This window comes from Mustela lutreola, chromosome 17, assembly GCF_030435805.1.
Source record: "Mustela lutreola isolate mMusLut2 chromosome 17, mMusLut2.pri, whole genome shotgun sequence".
Taxonomy (NCBI): Eukaryota; Metazoa; Chordata; class Mammalia; order Carnivora; family Mustelidae; genus Mustela; species Mustela lutreola.
Genome location: NC_081306.1, coordinates 2,176,271 through 2,203,232, shown reverse-complemented (window position 1 = coordinate 2,203,232; position 26,962 = coordinate 2,176,271). Strand labels below are relative to the sequence as shown.

The window sequence follows — 26,962 nt, the reverse complement described above, 5'->3', positions numbered from 1 at the left end:
ACATCTGGGGGCTATATTTCAAGTTATGATGGGGGTTTCACTGGTATATACGTATGTCACTTTAAATATGTGTAGTTTAGTCTACATTAATTATCCCTCTATAAAACTATAGAAAATTGTAATAGGGGTTATCTTTAATGGTCAGATTATGGTATATATGACATAATTCTTTTGGCTGCAAATGACAGAGACTCAGCAGAAATTTCTAAAGCAAGATCTGAATTGTCCAGACACTTCTTCAGACATAAGTGGGTCCAGGGTGTCAAATCATGACATTAAGGATCTCTCTCCATCTCTTGATGCACCTGCTGTCTCAGTTATGGGCCTCATTCTCAGTTCTGGCCTGTGTCTCATCAGCCTAGCCCCCACTGGAAAGAGAGCAGCTCTTCTCCCAAGAGGATCAGCACCATCCCAGGGCTGACTTTCAAGGGCCTGGCTTGGGCCACAGCTCATCCTCAGACCAGTGAATCACTGTGGCTACGGGTTGGGGGGGAGGGGGGCACTGTGTTGAGAAGCTAAGGCCAAGGTCATGTGACCCAAGAGGCCAACAAAGGAACTTTCAAGGGCCTCTTAGGAAAATAGTGAACTAAAAAAAAAAAAAAAGCTGTGCTGAATGATTCTCGAAAGGAAATCTAGAATTCTGTTGCCTGAAGAGGAGGCCTGCACCCACCAGTGTCTGTTCTTAAAGGAACCCCATCTGGGCCATAGAGTTTTGTGATAACTGTGTTTTAATAAGCATGCATAAGAAGAAAATGAGACCCCTCCTTAAACAACTGATGTGCGTTACATCTGGTTATGATCATTCAGGTAACTAAATAATGAGCGTGGAGAAAACATCAAAGCTCAGATCTTGGCCAGAGCCCCTGATCTTACAGGGCATGGGCAGAACGGACACTGTTGAGACCGGGAAACCAGCCTTGTCCCTTCTGTAGATGTTGACTGTGTATGTCTAAGACCCATGGGGCCATCAGACCATCTCTGGGGGCTCCAGGTCGCCTGAGCGATGCACCCAGGGAGCTGGGCCTTCGTCAAGCTCAGCCTCCTGCCTCCGTGAATAATTCCCCCGCATTCCGACATCATCCTGGTCTGTTTCTTCGTTTCAGGGTTACGCTAAGGACATGGTGCCTGACTTTGATGAGAAACATGATGAGTATTTAATATTGCTTCAGCAGAGGAACAGGTAAGATGAGCTGCTCAATGGCAGCCCTTCCTATTAGCCCAATAAAAGCCCTATTTCGATTTATTAAACAGCATGCAGGCTCTGCTTCACCTAGGAACGGGCTGCAGGCAGCCTCCACTCAGAGGCTCGGGATATTATCTGCAATCCTAGCTCCCGTTTCTCCACTCGCTGATTTAATTGCATCCTTGATTGAGCTGTAGCAAATGGTTCTACATGTAAGTACCACCTCTAGCCTCCCTGCCACCGCTCTGGGAGAAGGTGGCTTTGTCATGACCAAATCTTGAACTTGGCAGGGCTGTGCATTAGTCACCGGAATAGCTCAGTCTGTGGTCATCCAGGCTCTGACCGGCCCGTGGAATCTGAGCCTGTCATCATGCCTCATTAGATCAAGGTGAATCGTTTCATGTCTGTGTTTAAAGGCGGTCAATATGTCACTTAACATGAAGTCGGTACTCATTTTGAGTCCGGTGTGCTAGCTCTGGAAGAATCCCACGGTAGATGCCATGTTTGGTGACCGAGGGCAAAGCAATGTGGTCTGGCTGGAAAGAGGCATCCCTCCTCACTGCTTGCCCCGGGCCCACAGAAGTTCACGGTCTGAACTGTGGTTGGTCCCCAGGCCTCAGGCTGCGCGTTAAGCTGGGTTTGCAAACTCAGATGCCAGGAGGGGCCGGGCAGTGAGTGAAGCCAGCTCCGTGGAGACCGTGGGCACCTGGGAGGCCCACTTCCCAGCTGCTCAGCTCAGGCCAGTTGTTTGTGGGAACCTGGGCCCGGGGGTCCCTCTCTTCCAGGGTTGCTGGAGCAGCTGCAAACCTGGATTTGGGTCCGAATCTCCTGAGTTTTAAAATGTTGGTAAGGCACTCAGATTAAAACACAAAACAACAGGAAGAAGGCTGCAGGCCCCTCAAACAGCTGCAGGAGTGGGGAGGAGGGGTCCTAATCTGGGCCTTGGTGTTACTGGGAATGAGTCTAGGGTCTTGCAGGCAAGAGAGCCCCGGGGCGAGGGGTGGGGAGGGTGGTGGCTGTCATCCTGTCTATTCAGCCCTCATCTGACTGGCTGGACTCCCGCTGCATGTTGCATGGACAGGTTCAGTCCTTGGTGTTACAGGAGTTGAGTATTCTGACCCCTTTACCACTGAGATGCCCAGGATCTCTACCAACACCCGCTCTTGTTGCCAGATGCCCCCATTTGAGGCAGCGCGACCCCTAGTGGCGAACTCTCGAACGGGTACAGAACTCTCGAACAGCTTCTAGCTGTAGGAGCAGCTAGAAGCGCAGCCAGGCAGTGTCCTCTGTGCGGGTTGCCCTGTGCTCGCTCATCTCCCTGACCCGGGGGCGGCTCCGGCTACCGTAGCAGGAGGCTTGTGCTGATTAGTCCAACATGGGTTTTTATCATCATTAATGCCATGGAGCAGGGTGTTTTTATCCCGTTCCTGGCAGGCTGGATGGTGCCACCGAACACCTGAGTGATCGTTTAATCATATCCTTGTGACTTGTCTGGGAGGACATTGTCATAGTTCCTTAGGAGCAAATTGCTTCTCATTAATCAGCAGATCAATAGGTGCACAATCGAAGGGCCCCAGCCAATAGCATAGAGGAGAATATCCAGAGACAAGGTTGTAGCACAAAGGCAATGAAAAAATATGTCCAAGCCAAGTTGCCATAACAATTGGGGGACGTGTTGTCACCAAGAGGGGGCTGGCGTGAGTCCCATTGGAGACATGAAAAGTGCGTGGCCCCCCGAGCGATCGCCGGGTGTTGCTTTAGAGACACCTTTTCTGGGGTGCCTTCCGCATGCCGGGCACCTCACCCCATCATTTCATTGTGCCCTCCCGCTACGTGGTAAGGTGTAGCTACACTCCTTGCACCCATTTTCCAGACAAAGGAGACCCAGAGCGGTAAGCCGTGTGTCCAAGGTCATCGAGGCAGGAAGTGGTAGAGCTGGGCTCTCCTTTCTGTTTGATGTTTGGTATGACATTGTCATAAATTACCAGGAGCGGAGAAACCCGCCAGAGTTGCCACATTCACAATGACGGGTTTTGTGGAAATAAACCGCTGCTTACTGGAAATCTAGTTATATGACCTGGTAGAAAATCAGCATCTCGGCTGTGTAGTGTGCACAGACAGAAATGAAAACCTAGCCTTCTTACCCAGGTTGCCCTGTGACCTGAGAAATGGGGGGGGGGGGGGTGTGTGTGATCATTGGAGCCAGTTTCCAGGAGTGACCTTGCCCAGAACATAGCTGCCATAGAGGCTGGTGATGTTACTCTCTTCCTCATTCAGTAGGAATTCACTGAGTGCCTTCTCGGTGCTTAGCACTGCCACTGGCGTGAAGGAGAGCATCGTGATGAGGAAGGTACAGACTTTATTAGTTAGTGCTCCCGGGGTCAAGTGGAGAGAAACCCAGGGTAAATAGACCTTAAACAATAAGGAAAAAGTATTGGCTCATAAAAGCAAGAAACCGGCTTCAGGCATAGTTGTATCCAGGTACTCAGTTCTAACTCCATGTTGGAGTCCCTCAGGCGGGTACTTTCTTCATGGAGGCCAAGGTAGCCACTGGCGGCCCCACACTTACATCCTGCCTAGAGGATAAGAGAGCACTTCCTTCCTGATAGTTCCAGTGAAAGTCTTGAGGAGGGCCCTGGCCCCAGCCTCGAGTCAGTCACGCCCTGTGCCAGGTGAGGTGGCATGGTCTGACGGGCCACTCCTTGGCTATCTCCTTAAGCTGGGTGGTGGAGCAAGTGTATAATAGTAGAGTAAGAGTAGGAGTGGGGAGGTTCTGAAAGGGGATCTGAGAGGCTCGGTTTGGAAGATGGGGGAGAGTTGCCGGCGAGGCAGAACGAACAGGTGTCTGCCCATAGCCCTTGCCCTTGAGGAACTCCTGGGGTGCGGCAGGTGAGCACAAGGTCATCTATTTATAACTATGCCCAAAGAAGCAGAACATGAGGAGGTGGAAGAGGGTGTGACAGCCCTGGGTCACCCCTGTACAAACCTCCCAGAGGATCCTTAGTGATTCTGGTCACTCACCTTCATGAAAGATATAATCACACCCGGCAGATTTGCTCAACAACCCATCAACCAGACAGGGCCAAGTGCTGGAGGGTGGATGGCCAAGATGGGTTGTGATGCATCCCTCTAAATGCTGAAGGCTGGACCGGATCCAGGAGCCCAGCAATGGTATCATATCCTCCTGTGGGGGATGCTGACATCCGAAAGGGTGAATCCCAGAGCCCTGGGCACTGACGTTCTTGGAGAAATAGCAGGCTCTCTGAACCACTGCCCTCCCCCTCTCCACCCATCAGGCCTGCTCTCAAATGCCACCACCTCCAGGAAGCCCCCAGCTGGAAGCCATTGCTCCTCATCCAGACTCTCCTCCCTCAGGGACCCTGTGACATGTTAAGGGAGGAGACTAGACACAGCAGAATGATGTGGGTGGGAGTGGGCTCTGGAGCCTTGTGAACCAGGCTTTAAGTCCTGGCTGCATCCTGGGCTCTGTGACCTTGGGTAAGTTTATCTATAAAATAAGCCAACGGAAGGACCAGTAAGGGAGTGAGAGGGACAACACCCAGGTGCCATTACCACCATCACCATCACCATCATTGCCATACTGCCGTAACAATTCTCCCTGAGCTGACATCCAGGTATTGCTGGAATGTTTGACTCTTGGAGAAGCTCTCAGGTCCCCGGGGGTAACTGAGGTTGGAGGGGCCTCGTGGCTAGCCTGGTCACACAGCAGCCACAGCGCTCTCAGGCCAAGGGGTTCAGCCAGCAACCCAGGCATGGCCACGCCCAGGAGCAACGCCCCCCCCCCCCCCCCCCGCTTGGTCATGCCCTCTCGCCCGCTGGACCCCTGTTTGTGCCCCTCCCACCCAGTGGTATCCCCCTGTCATGCTCCTACTTCCTCTCTGTCCAAAGAGCTCTGTACAAGCAGCCCCACAGGCCGCTACAGGCTAAGACAGAAAGGCTCCAGTGATGAGCACGAGGACCATGGGAGCTGGGAGAATATGCATCTGTGTCTTCTCTCCCCTGCTAGACCTGGAGGGTCTTAGAGCCACTTTTTCCAGAAACAGGTATCGAGAACATTCCTTATGCTCAGCATGGTCCCCACGTCCAGGGGTCCGTCTCCACAGTAGGAGGGGAGAATGGACAGACACAGCGAGAGTCTCCCGTGGTGTGAGGCAGCCAGCCCCTTCCCTGCATCCCTCAAAACCCGGAACCCAGCGTGTGATGGGGCACCAGGTGGGCAGGGGCTCCTTCTTCCACAGGGGAGGGACCTTGTCTGGGTTTTCTGAATCCCCTACACGAGGGCCCGCTTTTTATGCAAAGCAGGCTATCAATTAAACAAAAACACACAAAAAAGACACCACTTTTCTTCGATGCCGCGTGCATAGTGCGTATCACTGTCGGCTCAGCTGTAGCCGGGGAGTTCCTTCAGCGATCCCTTTCACAGTCTGGATAATTATCTCCTCATTTATCAGTTTCATAAATCCGTGTTTTCATCAATCATTCTGCTTAAAAAGAAGCACACATGGAGTACCAGCTCCGGATCCCACACAGCAAGTGGGATGTCACCGTCACCACCTGCCCAGAGTCAGGAGACCCCCGGAGGGAGGTGGAGGCAGGCACCCTGTGCCTGGGTGGTCAGATTTTCCACTCTCTGGGCCCCTCCTAGGGCTCAGGCTCCCTGCACACTTTCCCCAGGGCCCACTGCAGCCTTGGGTGTTTTGCTCCAGAGAGAGCAAGGATGGCTCTGTTTGCCAAAGCGTCTCTTAGTGACTTGTGTTTTCCTTCCTTGTGTTTCATGCTGTTGCCTGCCCAACAATCAACTCCCAGGCTTCTAAGGCCGGCGGGAGATAAGAAGTCTGTAATAAATGTTCCTGCCACAATTGTTGAAAAAGATGGATATATCAACAGCTAAAGAAACATTTGAAAAACAAACAAAGAGATCACCCATAATGCCACCACCCTCCTCAACAACTGATAGGATTTTCCCACGTATCACCTTCCACTCCTGGTCCACAAACCCACCTTTTTCCAACGTGGCACTGAACCACACAGTTCCGTTTTTATTCTGCCTTTACTCCACCTCCCCTTCCCCCCAATTGCAAGCAGTTCCTCACATCTGGACAGACTCTTAGTGATGATATCAGCTACGTGGGATCGCAGGTTCCATTCCCCGCTGCTGCACATTTGGGTTGCTTTCAGGGGTTGGTGATGACCGAACACTGTTGTTCCTGGTCAAGACTGATTTGCTGCAGTGGGCTCCCTGGGGGAACACCAAGCATATGGCATTTTCTCTATTTTCATATTGTGTCTGAATTAGCACCAGTGTCTAAGTTTGCCAGGTTCAGTGTCCTCTTGCTTAGCTTTAGAGGTTGTCTTTGCTGTGGTGAACACTCAAGCCAGATTGCTTAAGTTTGCAGTCTAGCCTACCACCGTGCCTGCTGTGTGACCTTGGGCCAGTTACTTAACCTCTCTGTGTCTCACGTGCCTTGTCTATTAAATGGGGATAATAAAAGTAATTACCCCATAGGGTTGTTGGAGAAGATGAAGGTCTTAATATAGTCAATCCTTGTTATTCATGGTTCCCTAAATATGAATTCATCTACTGACGAAAACTTATTTGTAAATTTTAAATATTTGCAGCGCTTTTGTGTTCATTCAAAGACAAGTGCAGAGTGGCAAAAAATTTTAGCTGCCCAACACACACACATTCCCAGCTGCAGTAGAACAAGGGAATACTTCACCTTCTTATTTTAGCTCTTACCCCATAAAAAAGTGGCCTTTTCACAGTATATACTGAGTGCCGTGTCTTACACATTGTTATGTTTTTCCTTGGTGATTTTGCTGATTAAACTGTACCCTAAGCATGGTCCTGAAGTGCTGTCTGATGTTCCTAAGTGCAAGGAGGCTATGGTGTCTCTTAAGGGAGAAAAAACATGTTAGATGAGCTTCCTTCAGGCCTGAGTTACAGACCTGTTGGCTGCTGAGTTTCATGTCAGTGTCTCAACCATGTATCAAACAAGGTGCCTTTAAACAGAAACGCATATGCAGCAGGGTTCTGTAGTGATCGTTTAATGAAACTGTTGCGACAGAGGCTCACAGAAACCAAATCCTGTATTTTCCCCTGGGAACAAGATTTCAGTATTCCCTAACTCAGGATTTGTGGGGACTTCATAAAACAAAACTGCTGCGAATAACAAGAACCAACTACTGTATCCGTACCACAAGTAGAACCAAATTTGGCACCTTGTACACACCCTTTATGTGGTTACTATTCCTATTATTTTTTTAAAATTTGCATTTTGCTAGTTTGATAGGAACTTACTTAAAATCACAAAGGGGATGCACGCTGGTTGCCAGGCAGCTTGGTGGTGTGGGAATAAATCCAGAGAAAACTCGAGAAAACTTGAACTAGAGGTCCAGCCTTGTTCAAACCAAGACCCTTTTAGCCAAAAGGGCATGAGCTAAAGCCTACTTTGATATATACCTTCACTGCATCAGAATATAAAATGATGACATTTGAGGTATCAGGTGAGCTTCTGAGAACACATTTATTTACTGAAGCAAAAAGTCAGTCTGCCTGGTCTGACGAAGGATGTTTTCTGATTTGTAGATGTTCTCTGAAATTCCTTGGTCCAAAGGCTTAGGACCTAAGACTCTTAGACCCGTGTTTTGTTAAACCCTGGAGAAGGTGCCACTGTCCACACAAGGTGGAGATGCATGAAATTGGGCAGTGTTCGCACCTGCCTGCTTTCCCTCCTGGTCCCCGCGGGGCGAGGAATGACGCGTGCCTGCGTTGCTGCTAACGTGCACTTGAGCCTCAGAGCGAAAGCAGAAACACCCCTGCAGAGCCCGGAACAGTCTCCCCCTTGCTGCTTCTCCGTGTGTGTAATGGGCCCCTGACAGGCTGTTTGTCGATGAACAGCTGGGCACCCGCCACCCGGCCTCCGATTAGAGACGCTTTGCCCGTCAGAGGCACAGTTCTCTCCCCACGTGGGGGTGGGCAGCGGCCCAGGCTCACATAACAAGGAGGAAGTGATTGTTTCTCTTCCAGGATATTAAAGCATCTGAAAACCAAGGACCCCATGCAGCTGAGGCTGGAGCACTTGGAGCAGGGTTTCTCTGTCTACGTCAATGGAGCCAATTCGGAGCTGAAGTCGTCCCCCCGGAAAGCCGTCCACTCCGACTTCACCAGGAGTGCCTCCCACGCCGAGGGGACACACGGTGAGCACAGGTCACAGGGCCCCGTGGAGCCACGTCCTGTGCCCCTAAACTTACCTGCAAATGACTAGTTAACCTGTTTAAGTTTACTCACTTTGCCAGCAAGAGAGCAGGGGGCGCCTGGGTGGCACAGTGGGTTAAACAGCCAACTGGGGATTTCAGTGCGGGTCATGGTCTCAGGGTCGTGAGATCGAGCTCCATGTCAGGCTCTGTACCAGACGAGGAGCCTGCTTGAGATTCTGTCTCGCCCTCTGCCCCGCCCCCTGCTCGTCTGTGCGTGCACTTCCTTTCTCTCTCTCTAAAAAAAAAAAAGAGAGAGAGAGAGAGCAGGAGTGTGAGAAAGAACAAAATCCCTTTTTATTCCTTTTAAAACTTAGCCTTGGCCTCCATTACCCCCAGGGCAAAGGTGATGAGAGCAGTAAATTCCTGGCTTTTCCATTTTGCGATGCCAGTAATTGAAAGAAGTGTCTAGAATAATTTAAATTACACTTAATTTTCAGTGGCTCTGTCTTCACTTCAGTACCCAACCCTGCGTGATATTTAACTCCACGGTTTGTGCTGAGTGTATTTAATCCAGACTGCACAGACTTGCAATCGATCCTGTGTGTCCTGTATTGAAATCTCAGGGAGTTTGTGAAGTTGGTATAGGATCACGCCACCCAGCAGCCGGCCCAGGACAGGCACCAAAAACAACCTGGCAGGAAAGCAAACGACATGTCAGAGCACACGGGGTGGGGTCTCAGTTTTTGGCCAGGTTACTTTGTCTCCCTCCCGGGCCTTTGTTTCCCAGGCCATCTGTCAAATGGGACTGAGGGGGGCACCCATCCCGAGGACACCAGGGTGCCCTTGAAGGCAGACTGCTTTGTTTGGGGACCTGGCCTACTCCCTGCATTACAGGAAGAACATTTGGAATGAGACAGAGCTGGGTTTCTGCCACTCTCTAGCTTTGAGAGCTCTGGCAATAGGGTCCTCCCTGACCCTCAGTTTCCTCTTCTATGACATGAGAATACTTAAGCCCACCTTGCCGGCTTGCCAGGAAGATTAAATGACATAAGAAATGTAAAATGCCTGTCGCACAATAATCTTGATTCATGTTGTTCTGAGTCACTGCCTTACAGGTATGGGAAATGTCCCAAGCCATAACAGACAGTACAAGTCAAAACAACAAGGAGATAAAAGGAGAGAGTGATGTCCCCAAACCTTCTCCTAGGAGAAGGACACTGCAGTCCAGCTTCAAGTTTAGCATGAGCTTCCTAGCACCCAGGGCAATGAGGGAAATGGGATGATTCTCCTAGCTCTTGGGGAGGAGGAGTCAGGCCAACCTGCTGCTGGCTGGGAGAAACAGGCCTTTCCTGGTCCAGGTTTCAAGGAGGTGCGATTAGCAGGAGTCTCTTCTGTACTTGGGCCACCAGCAGTACCTTCACTCCCCCAACAAATATCTCTCCCTTCTCTCCTCTTTTACACAAACACTGGCCTGTAGCGCACCTGGCTTGTATCCTGCTTCCGAATCTCGGAGACTGTTCCTTTTGTATACAGACCTGCCCATTTCAGCTATGACTTACCCCCCATTCCCTTTCTCCTGAGCATTTGGCCCATTTTCTACCGGCCTGCTGCTACAAACAGGACTCTCTTTGCCTACAAAACTTCGGACACAGGGGAGTGCCCTGGTCTTCCCTGGGTGTGAACTTGCCACCAGTACCCCACTGAGCCTCTTTCCCTCATCCCTGTTGCAGATCATGGACGGAGAACCCTATTGCGAGAAGCGGAGGAAGCTTTAAGACGCAATTCGCGGACAGCCCCCAGCAAAGTCCAGCGTCGCGGATGGCACCAGGTCTGGGAGCCCTGGGCAGTGTCAAGACGCATGGCCCCTGCTCATGCTTTAGAATAAGGAACAGGGTTCTTGTGGGAACAGAAACGTAATCCCGGCATTGGGAATCCCTGTGGGCCTTGGTGCGTCTGGCAGGGCACCACATGGGTGTCCTTTCTGTGTGTGGTATTGGCCCCTAGAAGGTAGAGGGGTCTGTGGGTCCTCTAGTTCCCTCTCCGTGGCATGATCCTCCCCTCCAGGTGGGGGATGGGGCATCCCAGCACAGACTCACAGCCCCGTGGTGATCACTTGTTTACACAGCTATCTTTTTTTTTTTTAAAAAAAAGATTTTATTTATTTGTCAGAGATCACAAGTAGGCAGAGAGACAGGCGGAGAAAGAGGAGGAAGCAGGCTCCCTGCTGAGCAGAGAGCCCGATGCGGGGCTCGATCCCAGGACTCTGGGATCATGACCTGAGCTGAAGGCAGAGGCTTAACCCACTGAGCCACCCAGACGCCCCTACACAGCTAGCTATCTTTTACTGCGCACCTACTATGTACCTTTGTCCTCACGGCAGATTGGTAGGGCAAGTTCCAAATTTCCTCCTGTTTTAAGGAAGCCAAGGAAATGAATGCTCGGTAAAGCTAAGTGAGCTTTCCAAGGCCAACCACTAAGAAGTGACAGCAGCAAAACCCGAGCTTAGATCTGTGCTCCAGGTGCTGTATTCCTGCCCATGTAGTCCTTACCCTGTGGTTACTCACACTTGGCCTGGGGTCAGTGGGTCTCAGTCCCCACAGTGCATTCACATCACCTGGCAGTCCCTTCCCGCAGAGATTCTGACTCACTTGGTCTGAGATGAGGCTTAAGCAATGGTATGTAATCCTTTTTAATGTGGTCACCCACGTTGGGCCTGATCTTTTACACTGTGCCAAATGGGTGGGTCTTTAGGAAAATTTTCTGTAAGTTTTATTGGCCCGTCTTTGCAATCCATCACCTCGTAGGTCTGTAACTGTTGTCATTGTGCCCTTGATGAAACTGAGGGCCAGAAGGATAAGGTGACTTGCTCAGAGCCACATAGCCACTAGGGAGGTTTGAACCCCAGACCTGTGACCCCCAAACCCACTGGTCTTCCCTTGCCTTTGTAGGTCTATAATGAAGTACTGAAGGGGTTTTCTGGCCCACTGAATCCCACAGCCTTATCTCAGTGCAGAAGAGCAAGGCCTATGGGGCCCACAGCCCGGAGGCCTCCTTTTGTCCCCAGCAATGAATGTTAATTTCTCATTAAGGAAGCCTTTCTCCACTTCCCACTTCAGACCCTCCTAGTTGTTTCGAGTGCCTTCTATTATCGGGAGCCATATTTGCATCTTAGACTGTGACTTCACGGCTGGCCCCAGAGCCTGTGCAATTTAAAAAGACTTGGCCTAAGATTAATTAGCACCCCCCCCCCACCACCACCACACCTCTCCCAGTGGTCTCACACTTCACGGGGCCTAATCATGGCTAATTTCCTGGCTTCCTAATGCCGTGAAGGCTGCAATTGTCCTTCTGCACTGTATCGGTCAGGGTCAGTCAGTGCCTAACCATAGAGACCACTCAGGCCGTTGTAATCAGAGATGAAGGGAAGCAGGTGCTTACAAGCTCTCCGGGTGACAAGAGGAGGGACCCCGAGTGGGAGGCTGGGGGGCCTCCTGGAATGGCACCCAGCCTTCCAGCACAGCCTGCCAGGAAAGCCACTATCTAGGACACGGCGGGGCAGGTGGCGGGTCTGCATCAGGGACGCGTCACCTTAGCTGGCTTCCGGAAAGCAGGTGGCCACCACCACTACTCTTGGCCTCTGTTGATGCCGCGCCTGCTAGATCAGCCCTGCCCATAGCCGGTCCCACCAGGCTGGGGCACTTGAAAACTTGTCTCCTCGGCCACTGTGCTCAGCCCAGAATCAGCCAGTGTGTGTCCTGTTCTTTCCACCCCACTTTTGCTCTCCCTGCTTGCAGGAGGCCTGCTGATGGGCTGTACCTAGCTCGCTTCCAGAACGTCCACAGAAAGGGCATCTGGGAAACATAGACCGACTTTCTGGCCTCTACTGAACTCACAGGCGTCCTAGGCGGAAAGCGGGAGTAGAGCCCACCCCCTACTACGCTGCTCCCCCCGCATGCGGTGTTTTGGGGGACATTCCCCCTTGATATGGATAAACCGGGGAGCATTCAGTGTGGTGAGAGGACTAGAAGTCAGGTCCCAAAAGACATCATCCTTTAATTTTAAATGAACATTTATGACCCTGACCCAGGCACTGTGTGAGGCTCTGGAGGTAGAAACAATCCCACAAGGCTGGGTTCTTGCCCTGGAGTCCCGGCTAGGAGGACGGTGGGGGACGGCCCCGCCTGCGAGGAAGATGTGACAGCCGGTCCAAGCGTACGGAGGACTGGCCTGCTGGACTTCCAAGTGAGCAGCTTGATGCCTGTGGGCTGAACTTGTCCCCCGGAGAATGTTTTTTGGACTCAAAACGGTTTAAAAGAATCTTAGTCACTCACTAACATTTAAATGCAAAAGTTTTTCTGTATTTTTTTTTTTTTTTAAAGCTCCATTCTGACTTCCCTGGAAAAATGGAAAGAGCTGTATGCTCGGCTTCCCCTTCCCTTGAGGCCGCCGTCAGCAGAGCGCGGTAACAGTCGCCCCATGAGGCCGGGTACATGCAGACTGTGGTGCCCACAGTCCCTACCACTCCCTTTAGCGCCCCGGGCTGAGGCCACGTGGTGGCTGCGGTTGGTTGCTGTGCTCTGGCTGCTGTTTTCCCCTACCACGTGGCTTCCCACCTGGCCCGTTGGGGCCTTTGAACCGGTGGCCTGTGGGGGCAATTGTAGGTGCTGGAGTCAGCGCCGTGAGTGAGGCAGGCCGGGCCCTGCTGGCCTGGAGCTCACACTTCCCCCTCGAGCCTGGGGGTCATGGGGAGGCTCTGGGGGGCAGCCGCTCTAGAGAAGGGGGACAGCAGAGTCTTCCCTGGGGGCCACCCCTGACCTGGTTGCTGAGGAGGAGCAGAGCCAGCCCCGTGAAGGTCTGGTGGGAGTCTCCCAGTGGAGGGCGCAGTGGGGGTGGCAGGAAGGTGGGTCAGGCTGAAGGGTCCCTGGGGTGGCCGGTGTGGAGAGATGGAGAGGCAGAGCGTGGGGGTCAGGGGTCACAGGTCACAGCAGGCAGATGACACAGTGGCCGGAAGGAGCCCAGGAGGAAGTCTGGATTTCATTTTAAATGCAAAGAATCTTCTGGAGCGTCTTCAGTAGGAGAGTTATGTGTTTGGGCTCACGTTTTAAGAAGATCCCCGGCGGCTGCATTCTGAAGAGTGCCCACAGGGCCAATGGGCTGTAGGAGCACCAGGCAGGAGACTTGGAAGCAGGGCTCCCCTGTCCCCCGCCGTGAGCCTAATGCAGCCTGTGCCTTTGTCCCCCGGCCTCCCCCTCACAGCTCTGTCCCTGGCCCTGCAGTCCCCATCATCTCCACTTCCTCGACGCGTCCCAGGCTGTCATCACCCGGTCTTCCCATGTTGGTTTGCGGAAACTGTGCGGGAAAGAGACCATCTGAATCTCTCAGTTGGTCAGCCTGGGCTGGATGCCCTCTCCCGCCCTGCTAGGCTGTGACCAGAAGCGAAAAGCCTGCTTGGGGCCCCCAGCTTCTCTTCCAGGACAGTAGATAGATCCAGTGGACCGACCGAACTGTTGCCAGGAGAAAGAGGAACCGACTGGGTTTCCTTTGGCCCCAAGTAGTGGAGTTAAGTGGACAGGTTCTCCCTGGTAGAAAGTACATGGGGACAGGTTTTGGGGTGCATAGGGTGGAGAAGAAGGCAGTCTCGACCTCACCCTTTTGGGTGGGCTCCGCTGTCCTTGGAGGCAGCCAGAGGTTGGCAGTGGCGAAGGCAGCAGAATCCCCAGTGGCCAGGGGTGGCCAGTTCTCAAAAGCCACTCCATCGGAAGAGGTCCCACCGCCCGTTCCCAGTCCTGGGGTTGCTCCTGTGTGGCTGTGCCCAGCAGGGGGCCACATAGGCACTCGGTGTTTTGGCACTAACCACGGCCTGGTCAGCAGGGGACACGGAGGCCCAGCGCTCAGGGAGCCCCGAAGTCTCAGCCCACCCCCGGCTAGCACTGCTCCCCTCCGTGGCCTCCCTGCCCTCTTCAGCTGGCTAGCTTGCCAGTTTTTCCAACTGTTGCCCTAAACTCCCTGGGGTCGCACGTCCCCTTCCCAGTGACCAGGACCAATACCTTCACCTCATCCAGTAGAATAAGCTCCCTTCTTAGGGTCTTGCCCACCAACTAGGAAGCACTTTTCGGGTAGAGATGCCCCTGATGGAAGGGGCTGTCGGGATCCTTGCTCTCCAGAAGGTCCCAGAGTCATCCAGACACTGGCTAAGAGCCTGACCTGGAAAAACCTTCCTGGGGACCCTCCAACTGTGGGAGAGCCAAGGAGGGGCCTGGCGGCTCAGTGTCGGCCTCCAAGCTGCCGCCGTGGCACCCGTGGGCTGGGCCGGAAGTGATAGATGGGCTCTTGCTGGGGCTGTTCTTTCTCCCCCACCCTTCTCAGCCTCAGATCTTTCTCCTGCTATCCCTGGATTAAGATTTATGGCTTCCTCAGCCTTGTAATACTTGGGTGGACAACGGCCTAATCAGCAGAGCTGTCCTTTACCAAAACGCTGTCAGATTTGATGAACATCACCGGCTCTTAGCATTAAATTGGTAGTGAAGGGATTGGCCTTTCAGCAATTTACTGTGGGGTGGGCTTTCCTTAAAGGACCGGAAAGCAAGTTCATTGCCATGGAAAGCAGAGGCTTTGCTCTCACTCTGCTGCTGTATCCGGTTTTCTGTGGTGGGCCAGGCAGCTAAAGCACCCCCAGGAAAGCTCACGAGTACAAATGTGAAGCCCTTTCCTTTGTTTTCCTATTTCTGAGTTTTGAAAACCCCTGCTGTGAGGACAATAAATGAAACAACCCATAAAGCATCAGCTTTGACAGCGACCTTGTATGACGCAGACTGTCAAGAGTGTCGAGCGCTATTATTTGTAAGAGATCAGACAAATCCGGGAAGAACCTAGCAAATAAGGTAGATTTACTCCCCACCCCAAACCTGCCTGGCAGGATCTTCAGAGCTCTCTGCCTCTAGGGGGAGCCACTCACATACTGCACAACCTGAACAACCATACAGGGCAACCCCTAGCCTTGATATTTCTCAACTGCAGAAGCTTGAATGCACACCTGTTAGAACGCTCTGCTGAGGGGGCAGTAGATACACACAGATCACTCTGGGCATGGCCTTGGGCTGGCAAACTGGAACAGGGGTGTCTGGATTTTAAATCCTGTCCTGGCACGTGGGTGATACTGAGGGGTCTACCCAGGTCTGGGCGCCACAGGTAGGCAAGAGAGAGCAGCCACTTAAAGGCACCCACTCTGGGTAAAGCAGCATGCCAGGCAGGGAGCCAGCCAGGAGCTCGGGCATCATCCTTGTGAGCCTGTGAAGGTGGGGAGGAGGCTGGGAGCGGGCGCCTCCTGGGGGCGGGGTTGGAACCTGCCAGCCTCGAGCTCCTTTTGGGAGGTGGGCGTCGCCATGTGGGGGAGACGGCTCCCCATCTTCTCCAGCGGCAGCAGAGCCACCTCCCTGGGGCTGGGGTGGGAGAGCAGGCCAGATGGAAGCCTATTTCTTCCCCTCTCCAGCACCCACTCAGCATTGAAAACTCTTTCTGGACTACGTTAATTTTGTCAGATGTCGCTTCCTAAACGTGTTCTTCCATGGTGTGTGCTGTGTGAACTCCCTAAGGCCAGGCCGTTGGTGGTCACATTTTTTTTTTTTTTTTTTTTTTTTTTTTTTGCTATCTTGACATGCTTCCAGAACCTTGTATGCAGTCAGGATTCAGTAAGAATTTCCCAATTAAGTGCCCTCATGCCTACTGCAAAACCGCCCCCTGACCTTCTGGCAAGGCGAGCAGTTGTGTCAAGCTCCGAGGAAGGAGAAGGATGCTTCTGGGCAGACGGAGGGTGGGAGAGCGGCAGTGGAGAGAGACCTGCCCGCCCTCTCCCCCTGGGACCCTGGAGGTCCTTCTCGTATCTGTCATTCAGATCAGACCAGCAGAACTGCACTGAGGCCACAGCGCTTTCACTCGCCAGTGGGAAAGCCCAGCTCAGGCATGGCTGGATACAGGTGCTCAGACAGTGTAGCAGGGCTCATTCTCCACCTCTCGACTCTGTTTCTCTCCTTGCTGCTCTGTGTGATGCCAAGGGGGCCACCACCAGCAGCCACCTTACGTTCTGTCACCCTGCTGTTGGCATTTCTTGGCTCCCCTGAACCGATCACCTAGTCGCTCTGGGCCAGCAGGATCTAGTGCTCAGTTCTGCTGGGCCTGTCATACACACCAGCCTCCCGTGGACTCCGCTTCACAGGAACACTGGGATTGGGGGTGAGGAGAAAGAGGATCTCCCCAAAGAAAAGCAGGGCGCCTTTGCCCGAAGACGGCAGTGAAGGGAGGAGATAGGTGGGCACAGCAGCCCCCCACCTGCCAACAAAACTTCGGCTCACACGACTGGAACTTCAGTGTGCATGTGAGTCATCCGGGCTCTTGTGGAAATGCGGGTTCTGATGCCTAGCTCTAAGGCGGGCTTGAAATGCAGCCTTTCTCACAAATTCCCCAGGAGAAGCCAAGGCTCCTGGGGCACACGCCGGTGGAGTACATGGAGTAGTGAGGTCCTAGTCTAGGCCTTCCCTTTCTAGATAAAGGAACAGAGAGCCGTGAAAGGGGCCAGGCTGTGCCCCGTGCCCAGCGCCCCTCCCTCTGCCCGTCCCCCCTCCACACTGCCTCCCCTTATCCCGCCGTCCTGCTCTCTCTCCTTCCGTCTGTCTCTCTCCCTCTGTGTCTCTCCCATTAAAGCATTTGGGCGCTATTGAGTGATTCCTGTGGAGAAGGGGGGAGCCTGCCCTCCCTGGAGTTATGGTTGAAAATCTATCTTGGAGATGAACTTCAAAGCCCTCATAGCTTCATCCTGGCCCGAGGCAAGGAAGCTCTCAGGAGTCTACTGGCCAGGAAGCCCCAGGTTTTAGGTATTCTGTGTACTGCTTCCCCTCCGTACAGACCTCGGCCACCATGGGAAATGCTCTGAGAGCCAGCTGTTGCAGCCCGGGAGGCCGGGTGGCCACACTCGGAGCATGGGGGTGGGGGCATCGCCAAGGGACGGACGGCCCAGGCGAAGGGAACGTGTCCCAGAGCACCTTCCTTCTGCCCCTCTGCCTCTCCCGTTCTCGGACAGGGGACTCCCCACCTGCATTTTCCAGCCTCTCTTTTTCTTTCCTCTTTCTTGCCGAGATCTTCTTCTCGAATGATCTATAACCATGCCCCTGCCTACTTTTTTGAGTGTTCGATAGTCTCAGGAAATTTCTTAATTTCCCTCTCTTCTCCCCAAAGGCCACTGTAGTCAAAGCCGGGCACATTTCTTTTTCACGTGCCCACTGGGGACAGTCCAGCAGGCCAGTTTAGTACCGGGGCCGGTGGCCAAACTCCAGCTCTTGGGCTGAATCTGGCCATAGCCTGTTCTTAAAAATCAAGTGTTTTGGGGACCTAGCCATGCGCATTTACTTAGGCAAAATCTGTGGCTGCTTTCAAATGACAGTGGGACAGTTAAATACTGTGATGGAGACCGTGGGGCAGGCAAAACCTAAAATACGTCCTCTTTACGGGAAGCGTTTGACCCACCCCTGGTTTAGAGCAAGGCCTCTGGAGCCGTCCTGCTGGGGTTCAGATCAAGGCTCTGCGGTTTCCTAAGCTGTGTGACCTTCGGTGAGAGGCATGCAGCCTCGTGCCTCAGTTTCCCCCCGGGGTTGCTATAGGACTAAGTGAGCTTCTAACACACTAGGAGTGCCACTAGTGTGAAAGCGCTAGTGGTGGTGGTGGTGGTGGGGAACGATGTGACTGTGGCTGAGGAAGGTGTTCAGTCCTACCACGGAGAGGCCCGCCGGCACTAAGGACCTGCATTGTGTCCTTCACTGAGATAACAGCTCGGTTCACCAAGCCTGCAGGGCCGCGGAGTTTTACGGGGTGGAGGGTTCGAACCCAGGACACGAGGGGAAAGGTAGGGTCTAACCCCTTGTCCCTCAGAGGGTGCTACGTTCAGTACACATGGCTTGGCCAATCTCTTCTCTCAGTAGCTGGGACTCCCTAGAGCAAGGCCCAGAGCAGGAAGTTTAAGGAGGCCCTTGCTCTTGGATCTGTAACCCCTCTAAAATGTCATGTCTCGCTTATGCCCCCCACCCAGGCCCTGGCCCTGAGAAGTCCTGGGGGTGGGGGGAAACCCAGGGTCTCCTAAACCCATTGGATCACAACGCCAATTTGGGGACGTTTATCATGTACTAACATTTTACTGATAAGGTATTTCACACCGAAAAGTTGCTTTAAAAAAATCGTACTGAGCATGCTTTTTGTGGTAGCAACCAGTAAAGACTTCTGAGCAATGGGGGCAGGACCCACCAGGCTGGCCCTTGCAAGCCAGTGCCGGGCCACCATGCCTCATAACATGACTGCTGGGGGACAGGGACCTGCCACCTCACGGTCTGCCCCCTAAGGTGCTCACCCCTTGGAGGAGTCGAGGCATTTGTTCCATTGCTTCTGAAACCATCTTCTTCTGTCTAGAAATCGGTGCAGATCAGAACAGAAGCTGGCCCACGGCTCCACATTGAGCCTCCTCTGGGCTCGTCTGAAAGTTTTGAGGCATGCGCAGATGAGACGACCAAGGCCCAGGGTGCTGCTGGCGACCGTCCGCAGGTAGGACTGACTGGCCTTGCTGGTGTCACAGCGGCTCTCAGGGCACATGGCGACTTTCCTTCCATATGCCCCTGAGTTCTTTCACTGCGACATTCATCTCCCACACTGTGGCGAGCACCCAGACCACAGGCTAGATGCTCCACTAGGTCCCCGGAGGCCAGATGTCAGGAAGGCTGGTGTCTGACCCCAGAGTAGCAGCAGCATACAATCCCTCTACCGCCGGAGGGAGTTGAGGGGTGGGGGCAAGGCGTGGTGGGCTCAGGAGAGCTTCTAGGGTATCCAGGAGGGCTTCCTAGAGGAAGTGACATTTGTCAGAGTCCTAAAAGCTGGATGAGAGGGGAGAGGAGGGCGGACAGCACCTGATGGAAAAGGACTGCAGGCAGAGGGAACAGCACACACAGATGCCATGAGGCTGGGCGTGTGGAAGGAGCGCAGTGCAGGCCCCGTGTGAGTCGGGGAGCGTGGGATGAAGTAAGGTTGGAGGGGCAGGGAGCAGGCCAGGAGGTGTGCACAATGGGCCTGGCGAGGGGCAACCAGGGGTGGTTGGTTGCATTTTATTCCAAGGGCATAGCTTTTATACATAGAATGAGTGTGTAGATCATCTCCGTGGTTATATAGAAGCAAAATTATTAGCAGCAGCTGGACAAAGTCAGGCCCCTAAACCAAACCCTGCCCCATTCACTGGGCCTATGTTCTGCTGTGGGTCCGGGCTGCAGATGTGACGCTCTCCCTCAAAGAACAAAAACCTTGCCTCCGTCACTTTAAGAAATACATGTGACCCATAAAAGCCATGGGAATAGCATCCAGGACACACTCCTCTGAGGTGTTGCCTGTTTGTGTCTCCTTCTTGGCACACGAAGGACAGGTAAGGAGCAAAGGGTCACTTTGTTTCCCATCCTGGCCACAACAGTCTGCAAATAAACTGGAAATTCTGTCTTCCTGGGGGAAGAAAAAAAGAACATCCTTTTTTAAAATTATTATTATTTTTTTTAATAGAATGACCCAATGAATGACCTTGTTCCCTACCCAGTCCCTAGAAATGAGATTTTACAGTAGGCAAAATTGTGGTGTGGACTTCACTGTCTTTAACGCTCACCTCCCACACAATATACACACACACACACGCACACACACGCACAGACACACACATACACGCTTCTGAATCAACAGAAGGTCCCTGCTCAGGGTCTGAGCACATGTCTGTGCAAACAGCCTCAGTCTCCCTTCACTTGGGAGGCTGGTCCATCCCCAAGTTCAGTCTGTTGCAGGCTCAGCCACGCCCCCTGTCGGAGAACGTGTGCACGCCCTTGGCCCTTCACGCAGGAAGTGGGGTAGTCCCCCCTCTCCTCCTTTGGCCATTTGGTGCCCCCCACCCCGCCCCGGTAAATGAACCTATAGTTCTTCCTTTGCAAGCTCCCAGGCTCACCGCAGCCCCAGACAGCCTGCCCCTCACGAGCTATTAAAGCTTCCATTAGCATTCCTGTGTGCGCACGCGCGTGCTCAGAATCAGCACTCTGCCAACACTTCATTTTCTCCACCCTGAGTGCTTGATTCTCTTTCTTTCTTTCCCTCCCCCCCCCCCCCATCTTGAGGGGGCACTCCGTAAGGCTTCACAGTCGATTTCCCCTTGGAGTTATTTTCCTGCTAAGTGAAAGAGTAAAATGGTGATGCCAGTGTTCGGCCAAGGCAGAAGCCGTAGAGATGCAATCTGAACAAGAGAGAGAGAGAGAAAGGCGTGTGGCTAAATATACTCAGCCTCCTCACACTGTTTGCGAGTGCAGCTCTGAAATGGAGCAAAAGGAGATGCGTGTGTGTGTACTTTTCATCTGACCTTCACTGTTGAAACACACCAGCCTGTCCACCTTCCTTCATAACCTTAGTGATCTTCAATTTCTTGGCGGTTGTGAGTTCACAGACTGGCGTGCCACAGACATGCTCGGTTGGCCTCCAGCCCGTTGACGTGCACGGGGCTTTTGAAAGAATTACTAGCTGACATTTAAGAATCAGGAGATTCCATGTCAGAATGTGAATTGGGGGCTTGCCTTGAAACAGGCGAACGTTTGGGAGCCCCGTCCTTACGTGGCAGCAGCAACTGGGGCCGAGAAGCGGCCGCCCCCGGGGACAGGTGTGCACTGCACGGGCCACGGTCCCTGCTCCAGATTGTAGGTGCCGTTCTAGACACTGAAGATAAAACAGACGATAAACAGTATGTCCTGTGCCAGTAGGCGATAGGGCTGATCAGAGCGACGGCAAAGGGCTGGAAAAAGATGAGATGCCCTGGGAGTGGTTCCGGAGAAAGACCAGGAGCAAGCCCTGCAGGGAAGAGCTTGCCAGGCGCAGGAACGGCAGGCGCGAAGGCCCTGAGACTGGGGTGCGGGGGGGACATCAGTGTGCCTGGGAGCTGGGTGAGCAAGAGGCGAGGAAACGAGGTGAGGCCAAGGCTCAGATGGCCCGTCGTAAAGATGAGCCCGTCGTAAAGATGAGGAGTTCTACTTTGAGTTAGAGGGGCAGCCACCGTAGGGTCCTGGGCAGCTTAGGAACCCCAGCAAAAAGAGGACGCCTCTTTCCAGAGAGTTCTGCCAGAGTGCCAGGTCTCAGTCATGTTGGGCTTTGTGTTGCAAGGGATAATAGGGCGGCATTTGTGTATCGGGAATGAAACAAAGTGCGCACTCTGCTCTATTAGTAAGATGTCTTTTTTCCCCTGATAATGTGCAGTCTATATAAACAAATTCAACTGATAATAAAGAAAATAAAAGTCCTTTCATCATTCCGCTGCCCCAGAGACCATAGATGGGTATACCTATCCAGGATAAAGATTTCTTATATTCATTATACATATGTATTGATTATATTCCAAGAGGAGGTGGTCGATCTGGAATGTTCCAGTCCCGGCCCATTCCTGGTGAGTGCTAGCTAGTCCCCGAGTTCTGTTACCGGCTGTGAGTTTTCCCTCCATTTTGTGGACCTTGAAGTGGGGTGAAGTGGTTATTTGCCCCCAACACAGTTCAGTGATCTCAAATCATTGTTACGGGCTGTGTTTAGAAACAACTAAACACCTGTCACAAGCTGTGTGTCCCCAGCAGCTCCTCCCCCTGTGGCCTCTACTGAGGCCCATGACAGCTCAGCCCCTGCGGGTGCCGTGGAAATTCTCTGCTGCCATCGCTGGCCGGGCCTCCTCCAGGGGCTCAGCCCGCCCCACTGGTCCCCAGCAGGGCCCTGCCGCCTTCAGTCCGCCTTCAGCAATTTCAGCGGTGAGGCTTAAAACCTGTGCCGTTGCATGGGTACTTCTGTTTTAGATGACCATATAAATAACTTCCGGTGAGGACCGTTTTTGCCTTGTTTTGTTTTTGTTTTTGTTTTTTGCTTTTAAGATTTTCATTATTTATTGGGGGGAAAGGGGCAGAGGGAATGGGAGAGAGGGACTATCAAGCAGGCCCAGCACTGAGCCTGGAGTCCAACAAGGGGCTTGATCCCAAGACGCTTAGATCGTGACCTGAGCGGAAAGCAAGGGTCAGACGCTTAACTGGATGGAGCCACCCAGACCCCCCGCCTTTATTTTTTATTGTTATTTTCCCATCGATGGGATTATAGACCCTCTGCCCTCTCTGATAAGCCTGCCTTTTTTTATTCAACCAGATGTGATAGCCGCACCTCCACACCAGCCGTCACTCGGTCCTCACTGAGCCAGTGTTTAGGTGTTGGGCGGCCCAAGTCTGCTTACTTTCCGTGTGCCTGCCGTGGTGTGGGGGAGGCAGGGATGGGTTTGACCCAGTCAGCTTTGGGAGCTGGCGCGGAGGAGGAGGAGGAGGTGAGGAGGGAACTGGAAGGCATGGAGACCGACGGAGAGGACAAGGGACCCAGCACGTCTTCAGGGACGTGAGTCGCTTTCCCCACACCTGTTCTCTCTGCTTGTCCCTAGGGCACCAAGTCTTCCACTGACACCACGCCCTGTGATTTTCATCTCTCCCTTCTGGACGCCCACGGATGCCCTGACCCTGCGAGCAATACCGACAAAGAAAGGATCCTCTTAACTATCCAGGATGTGATGGTAAGATGCATTTCAGCCTCATGTCCCCACGAAGGGCCGGGGTCTCTCCCAGAACCAAGCCGCTAGGCTGGAGGTCGGGCCCCATGAGAGCATCTTCCCCTACACCTGGGAAGATGACGCTGGTCACAGCCAGATGTGGCTTTCACAAAAACCTCGGGTTCCCCACTAGTTTTAAAACAATACATGTGAAATTTGACTTGATGCTATTTTTTTTATTTTTTTTTATTTTTTATTTTTTTAAAGATTTTATTTATTTGACAGACAGAGATTAGAAGTAGGCAGAGACACAGGCAGAGAGGAGGCTGAGAAGAGGAAGCAGGCCCCCTGCCGAGCAGAGAGCCTGATGTGAGGCTCGATCCCAGGACGATGAGATCATGACCTGAGCCGAAGGCAGAGGCTTAACCCACTGAGCCATCCAGGCGCCCCAATGCTATTTTTTTTAAAGATAGTGGAAGCTTGTATTAAGTGAACCTTCCTAAGTTCTGTGCACTGTGTTAGTATGTTACCTCCATTCCTGCGTTAACCCTGTGAGTTAGATGCTAGGTATTTTCTTTCTTTCTTTCCTAAGATTTTATTTATTTATTTGAGAGAAAGAGAGAGTGTGTGTGAGAGAGAGCACAAGCAGGGGTGAGGGGTAGAGGGAGAGGCAGACTCCCTTCTGTGCAGGGAGCCCAGTGTGGGACTCGATCCCAGGACCCCGGGATCATGACCTGAGCCGGAGGCACATGAGTGGGCCACCCAGGCACTCAAGTGCTAAGTAGGAGAGAAAGGAGGCCAGGCCTCAGAGGAACCCAGACTGGAAACCCGGACCCCATGACTCCTTACTCCTTGCAATTAACGATCGTAGGCTGCGAATTCCGCGGAGCTACTTTTGCTCCCCGGAGTGCCCAGTTCTCTGTAGGGGCAGCGGTCGGTTTTGAATATAATTGGTGTGCTGCCGGGAAGCGAGAGGCCGAGAGGTGGCCATCTGTCAGCTGAGCTTAGGATCCGGAAGACCTCTCCGTAGTGAACCCAGAGCTGGGAACAATGATGAAAAAATGTTTTACAAAAATGAAATCCAGTGAGGAAACCACCAGCCAAAGCCAAATCGAGGGACTGTCTGCGAAACAGCTGGGCTGGGCTCTTCAGAACTATCGGCGGCACGAGAAAGCCTATTCCAGTTAAAAGAGGCTAACCAGATACCACAGTTAGGCCGCATGTGATCCTTGCGGTGGGGCCGGGGCCGGGTGGTGTCAGGGTGGTAACTGCTCTGAGTGTTGGGATGCTTTGGGAAATAGACAAATTTGAAAACTCGCTGTATTATATTGTATCGATGTGAAATTTCCTGAACTTGAGGATTATATTGTGTTTATGGAAGAGAAGGTCCTCGTTCTCAGGTCTTCTGAGAATTGGTGAAGGTGTAGGTGAAGGGTTTTTGGGGAGCAGTATACCCTTCCGTTTTGCAATTCTGGTAGGTTTTCTGTGGGTTTAGCTTTTTTTTTTTTTTTTTTAAATAAAGTTATTTATTTTTTTTGAAGCTAGCACATTAAGGAAGAGATACTCTGCTTCAACAGAGCTAAGCATCAGCAGAGAAAGAAAGAGAAAAGTTTAAAAGGAGACCGAGTTGAGAGGCACCTGGGTGGCTCAGTGGGTGAAGCGTCTGTCTTTGGCTCAGGTCATGATCCCAGGGTCCTGGGATTGAGCCCCCACCTCAGGCTCCCTGCTCTGCGGGAAGCCTGCTTCTTCCTCTCCCACTCCCCCAGCTTGTGTTCCCTCTCTCGCTGTCTATCAAATAAATAAATAAAATCTTAAAAGAAAAAAAAAGGAGACGTAGTTGGAAAGGCTGAGTAGGATTGTATTGATGTTAATTTCCCAATTGTGCTGTTCTGCTTCATAATTATGCAGGGTGTTACCATGGGGGGTACATGGGATCTGTCTCTGTTGTTTCCTACAAACAGCATATGAAATCTACAATAAACGTGACATAAAAAGTAAAAGCGAACTAAATAAACACAAATGCACATGTCCTACCTTCCAGAGGCTCAGATTCGGATCCTGGATTTGGGCTCACGCATTTTTTTGTTTCGTTTTGTTTTGTTTTTTGTTTTTGTTTTTTAAAGCACCAACATACATGAGTGTAATTTGCAGCAATGTTTGAGACCTGGAGCTTTAAGAAAAGACAGAGCTGCGGATCTCAAAATTTGATATGCCCAAGAATCACTTAGGATATTTGTTTGAAATACATATTTTAGATTTCATTTTAAGTTAATGGAATTTGTATAGGAGACCTGCTTGCTTGATCTCTTTCAATTAAATAGATAAATCTTTTTTAGAAGATTGTGTTTTTAATAGAAGAACTCCCAGTGATTCTGAATCAGAAGACCTAAAGATTTCAGTTTACCTCAGATGGAAAGAAAGTTTTGGAGATAATTTGGACTTTGTGGGTTAGGTCTGGGACCATAAAAGAAAGGAATTTTAAAATTCGAAGTTCAAATCTTTCTTCGTCATATAAAAGTGAGATAACTGTGAAGTAAAAAACAAAACAAAATAAGAACAAAAATCCAAGAGATTCGTAAAAGCCAGAAGAGGATGGGAGGGAGCTCCGCCCTTGTCTCCCAAACCGTAATTTGTACTTCCAGAAACTCGGTGGCAGAGGATATTGCTTAAAATAATAAATGAAAGACACAAAACCATAATAGCTCCTGATGGCATCTCCTCTATTACAGATCAATTTCTATCCAGAACATCGACCATTAGGATCAAGGAAAGACAAAATTATGTTTTAAGGCAGCGAGAAAGTCCTAATGTATTTTAGAAATATTTTCCTTCTCTCTTTCTCTTTTTAAAGATTTCATTTATTTATTTGACAGAAAGAATGTGTGCACTCGAGAGAAAGAGATAGAGCACGCACAGGCAGGGTGGGGGGGGCAGAGAGAGAGGAGGAAGCAGGCTCCCCACGGAGCAGGGAGCCCCATGTGGGACTCGATCCCAGAACCCTGGGATCCTGACCTGAGCGGAAGCCAGACGCTTAACCGGCTGAGCCACCCAGGTGGCCCTAGAAATATTTTCATAGAAAATTATTTTATTTAGGGTTTGACTGTTTAAAGAGGTGAAGTTTAGGTAAACAGAAAAGCGTTTTGTGTAATTAAAGCATCATTAAGAAAATGAATACGAATCCTTCATATCTGGCTTTTCTCACTTTAGTCACATTCAGAGTATGTTTCAAACTGGAAAAAAAAAAAAACAGTTCAGAGAAAACAGGGGCCTGGAGCAGAGGATTTATGAGTTATGAGTTGAAAAAACTAAGCTGGATGTTAAGGTGAAAGTAAAATACGGTGATGAATAGAAGAGGGTGTGGCCAAGAGGGCTGCGGGGTCTGCTTCAGCTCACAGATGTGTCTCCTTGGCTGGCCTCGTGCTGTGTTGGGGTCCTTACTGTCACTGCCCTATTTTAATTCCAGTGTAGCTAACTGCAGTGTTATATTAGCTTCAGGTGTACCATCGGTGATTCAACCATTCTGTACATGACTCCGCGCTCAGCATGATAAATGTACTCTTAAGCCCTATCACCTAATCTCCACCCCCTGCCAGCCGCCATGACCAGCTGTTTTTCTCTATAGCTAGGAGTCAGCTTCTTGGTTTGTCTCTTTCTTTTTTTTTTTTTTTCATTGTTTTGTTTTTAAAATTCCACATATGGTGAAATCACATGGTATTTGTCTTCCACGGACTTATTTCATATAATACTCTCTAGCTCCATCCGCGTTGTTGCAAATGGCAAGATTTCATTCTTCTTGATGGCTGAGTAATAGTCCATCAGATATCTGTGTCACAACATTTTTAGCCATCCATCGTTGGACACTGGGGTTGCCTCTGTAATTTGGCTATTATAAATAATGCTGTAATAAACATGGGGGTATGTGTATCTTTTTGAATGTGTGTTTTCCTGTTCTT

General features: G+C 51.6%; 1 protein-coding gene across 3 annotated transcripts in view; it reads left to right on the top strand.

Moving 5' to 3' along the window:
• KATNIP (katanin interacting protein) overlaps window positions 1–26,962 on the top strand; it is a 172,867-nt gene that overhangs the window by 46,883 nt on the left and 99,022 nt on the right. For all 3 annotated transcript variants that reach the window (XR_009349240.1, XM_059154775.1, XM_059154774.1), the window contains exons 3-7: window positions 1,104–1,180; window positions 8,235–8,404; window positions 10,135–10,232; window positions 18,854–18,985; window positions 22,905–23,033. Coding sequence is in view for 2 of the 3 variants with exons in the window: in XM_059154775.1 (XP_059010758.1) it covers window positions 1,104–1,180; window positions 8,235–8,404; window positions 10,135–10,232; window positions 18,854–18,985; window positions 22,905–23,033 (606 nt within the window). In the remaining variant the exon portion in view is untranslated. The remainder of the gene's footprint in view (window positions 1–1,103; window positions 1,181–8,234; window positions 8,405–10,134; window positions 10,233–18,853; window positions 18,986–22,904; window positions 23,034–26,962) is intronic.